The sequence below is a fragment of the Trichechus manatus genome, unplaced genomic scaffold (genome assembly GCF_000243295.1).
Source record: "Trichechus manatus latirostris isolate Lorelei unplaced genomic scaffold, TriManLat1.0 scaffold00110, whole genome shotgun sequence".
Classification (NCBI taxonomy): Eukaryota; Metazoa; Chordata; class Mammalia; order Sirenia; family Trichechidae; genus Trichechus; species Trichechus manatus.
Window position 1 is genome coordinate 7990450 of NW_004444046.1, and position 3717 is coordinate 7994166.

General features: G+C 37.6%; 1 protein-coding gene across 1 annotated transcript in view; it reads right to left on the bottom strand.

Moving 5' to 3' along the window:
• Positions 1-1999: 1999 nt before the first annotated feature.
• SPATA16 (spermatogenesis associated 16) overlaps positions 2000-3717 on the bottom strand; it is a 284660-nt gene continuing 282942 nt past the window's right edge. The window contains exon 10 of the mRNA XM_004383491.1: positions 2000-2122. Within this exon, the coding sequence (XP_004383548.1) occupies positions 2000-2122 (123 nt within the window). The remainder of the gene's footprint in view (positions 2123-3717) is intronic.

The following is a 3717-nucleotide window of genomic DNA, read 5'->3' on the forward strand; positions in this document are numbered from 1 at the left end:
ACTGATAATATTCTCTGGATGGGGTGGGGTAGAAAATAGGGGACTAATTAATAAAGATAAGAATTAAGCCAACGGTCCCTTGTTGTTGTGTTGTTAGCTGCTGTCCAGTTGGCCCTTGACAGCGACCCCAGGCATAATGGAGCAAAATGCTGCCTGATCCTGCATCCTCCCCATGATCCGTTGTGAACTGGACTGTTGTGATCCATAGGGTTTTAATTGGCCTTCCTTGTTTCGTCTTAGTCTGGAAACTGTTGAAACTTATTTAGCATCATAGCAACACGAAAGCCTCAGCTGACAGATGGGTGGTGGCTGCGCATGAGGTGCATTGGCTAGGAATCAAACCTGGGTCTTCCTCATGGAAGGTGAAAATTCTACCACTGAACTACCAGGGCCCCCAAATGGTCCCTAGGGTAACCAAAATCACCGGCCATTTTATTTCAAAGTTTGTAAATATATTTATATCTTGCATTATTATGACTATGCAAATCTGACACACATGTAAGACTAAATTAATAATTGATTCCTTTATAACTGCATTGTATAATAAAAAATTCACCAGTAACTGTCTTACTCTCTTTTCTCCTTTTCATATTGTTTGTTATCAATGTGCTCTGTGATCTTATTATTTTTATTATTTTTACTATTAATTATGTTTTCTTGTTTAATTTACTCTGTATCTGGAGTCCTCCCTCTCATTCTCTCCTGAAACTTGCGTGCTGGTGTCAGTTGAGGTCTTGAGTGATAGTTATTGTCTTAGGCAGCTAGTGCTGCTGTAACAGAAATACCACAAGTGGATGGCTTTAACAAAGAGAAATTTATTATTCACAGTCAAGTAGGCTAAAATTCCAAATTCAGGGTGTCAGCTCCAGGGAAAGGCTTTCTCTCTCATGAATGTTCCCCAGGACTAGGAGCTTCTCTGCACAGGGACCCCGGGTCCAAAGGACATGCTCTGCTCCTGGCACTGGTTTCTTGATGGTATGTGGTCCCCATGTCTCTCTGCTCACTTCTCTCTTTTCTATCTCAAGAGATTGCCTCAGGACACAATATCTTGTAGATTGAGTCCTGCCTCACTAACGCAACTGCAGCCCATCGTCCCTCATTAACATCATAGAGGCAGGATTTACAACATATAGGAAAATCACACAATACTGGGAATTATGGCCCAGCCAAATTGATACACACATTTTTGGGGGGACATAATTCAATCCATGACATTTATTGACTCAACTGTCTTCTCAACTATGTGTTTTATGTTGAGTCATTTAGGGGGCAGGGGAAATAAAAAGTAAAGGACTCAGAAGAAAGAATCGAGATTTTAATGAGAAAACTTAACTGATGATGGAGCCCTGGTGGCGCAGTGGTTAAGAGCTCAGCTGCTAACCAGCAGGTCAGCAGTCTGAATCCACCAGCCACTCCTTGGAAACCCTATGGGGCAGTTCTGCTCTGTCCTATAGGGTTGCTATGAGTCGGAATTGACTCCATGGCAACGGGTTTGTTTTTTTTTGTTTAATTGATGATATCATCCACACACATATGATTATCTCTATAAGGATGTGAGATGGTATATAAGCAGTCTTATAATTTTTAATTTATATTTGTATTGTCTTCCGTATCTGTATATGGAGTGTGAATAACTCTCACTGACTATGCATGAATATGCAAGTGTACTATGAGCATATTTGGCTACGTAGATCTGGAATACCTTAGTCAATTTTGAAAGAACAAGGCGGGTGCAAGAGGCAGCAATGGTTAATTTATAAGCTGTTAAACAAGACAAATTTGAGTAAGAGTAAAGACAAACTTGCTGAGAACATTTTATTGCTGCCAGCTGAGACTTGAAGTATAGAACCTCTTTGCTGACAATGAGTAGGGGAGGGAGGAGGAAGAGCCACCTCATTCATTTGATGATCAGCCTTTGTTATCTGGCTGTCATTCTGTCTGGGTAGACTCCATTGCCTCTCTCTGGGACATCTTGGAGGTGGCACCTCTTCCCCAGTGGCTAGCTTTGCTGTGTGGTTTGAAGCCGCTTCATTTTCGTTTTTTGCCTTCGAGCCGTTCTCAGTTTTTTAGTTTTTAGAAAACTGTCCTCTAATTGGTATAGAAAATCTTCAATTCGCCCAACCTAGAAGATATAAACAGATCCAACAAGTCTTGTTGTTTTCCTGGGTTTTACATACTTACGAAAACGATGATGTATCGAAAACGATGAGGTATTTAAAAATAAATGGCACGTACAGGTCCATTTTAGAACAGAACTAGCAGAAATGGAAACGATTAAACATAAAAGTCTCCTTCTGTTTCCATTTCAGATTTGCCTGTTTTATGAACGTGAAACAGACATGTAGGAGTTTGCTTTTCCATTCAGTCCTATGGAATAGGAATGGGAATGAGAATTATCACTGTGCTGTTTTTAACGGCCAGTGAAAAGCATGAATTTCAAAAGGAAAAGCATGGTGACAAGTTAATCCCATGGCAAGCCCTTTCCCTACCTCCTTTATCAAAAAGAATAGGGAAAACAAACAAACAAATCCACCTTCCTCAAAACCAGAGATTCTAGCATTTGCATGCCCCTAGCCAATACCGGAGAAAAAAGAATATTCCACGCTGTAACGGCAAGAATCATTTCTCTATTAAATTAAAAAAAGAAATTTTGAATAAATATATTTTCTTTAAAAATGCCATGCCCCAGGGAATAAGGCAAAATAGTGTTATACAAAACAATAATTCTTAAAAAATCTATTAGTCTTTCTTTCTCCAAAGGAAACTGAAAATTATTCAATGACAGTTGAATGTATTACACTGTTTGTCAGAAAGAACTATGGAAAAAACAATTTACATATATGCTGAGTTGGGCTCTCATGAAAGTCTGTGCATGTAACAATTCATACTTAACCTCAGTTCCTAGCCCTGCATATTATATTAGCCTAATGTCACTCCCTGAAGAGCCCATTGTCATAAACTCAGTTCGAAGCTAGAGCACTTACTATTCAAGTTACGTCGATATCATCTACTTAAGATAAAAGCATTTACAACTTCAATTTTCCAGTTTTGAGTTCCACTTTTAAATCACTTGATTTATCATTCAGAGTAATACTCCAAAGATAATTTAGATTGTCAAAAAGAGAATAATAAATGGTAGCATGCACCCATATGTTATGCTTAGGTCTTATATCACACTGGGTGATGTAAACTGTCCATTGCTTTTCTTAAGAAAACAAGATACCTTATTTATGTTGAGATAATAATTTGTGAGAACTTTTTAAAAACAACTTCAGGTAAATTCCTGCAAAAGCACCTTGTCATTTATGACATCTGATCATTTGTAGAAATAATCCAAATAATTTGACAGAATATTTTTGGATCCTATCATGAAGTCAATGCGTTATTCTACATGTTCCATATGTTTATTCTATCCAATTTACACCAAAACCATAAGTAAAAAAACAAAAAAATGAACATACAGCACAATCAAAACAAACATAATAGACAGCACTTTACTGTTACATCAGTAGTTGAGTTGATGACTCTCATCTTATTTGCCCTGAAAATGTTATCATTTAGATCAAAGCTTTTTACAATTAGAATGTATGCAATTAGCCCAAATACAATTTTTTTTTTCATTGTACTTCAGGTGAAGGCTTACAGAACAAATAGTTTCTCACGAAACAGTAGTACACATGTTGTTTTATGACATTGGTTAACAACCCCACAACATAT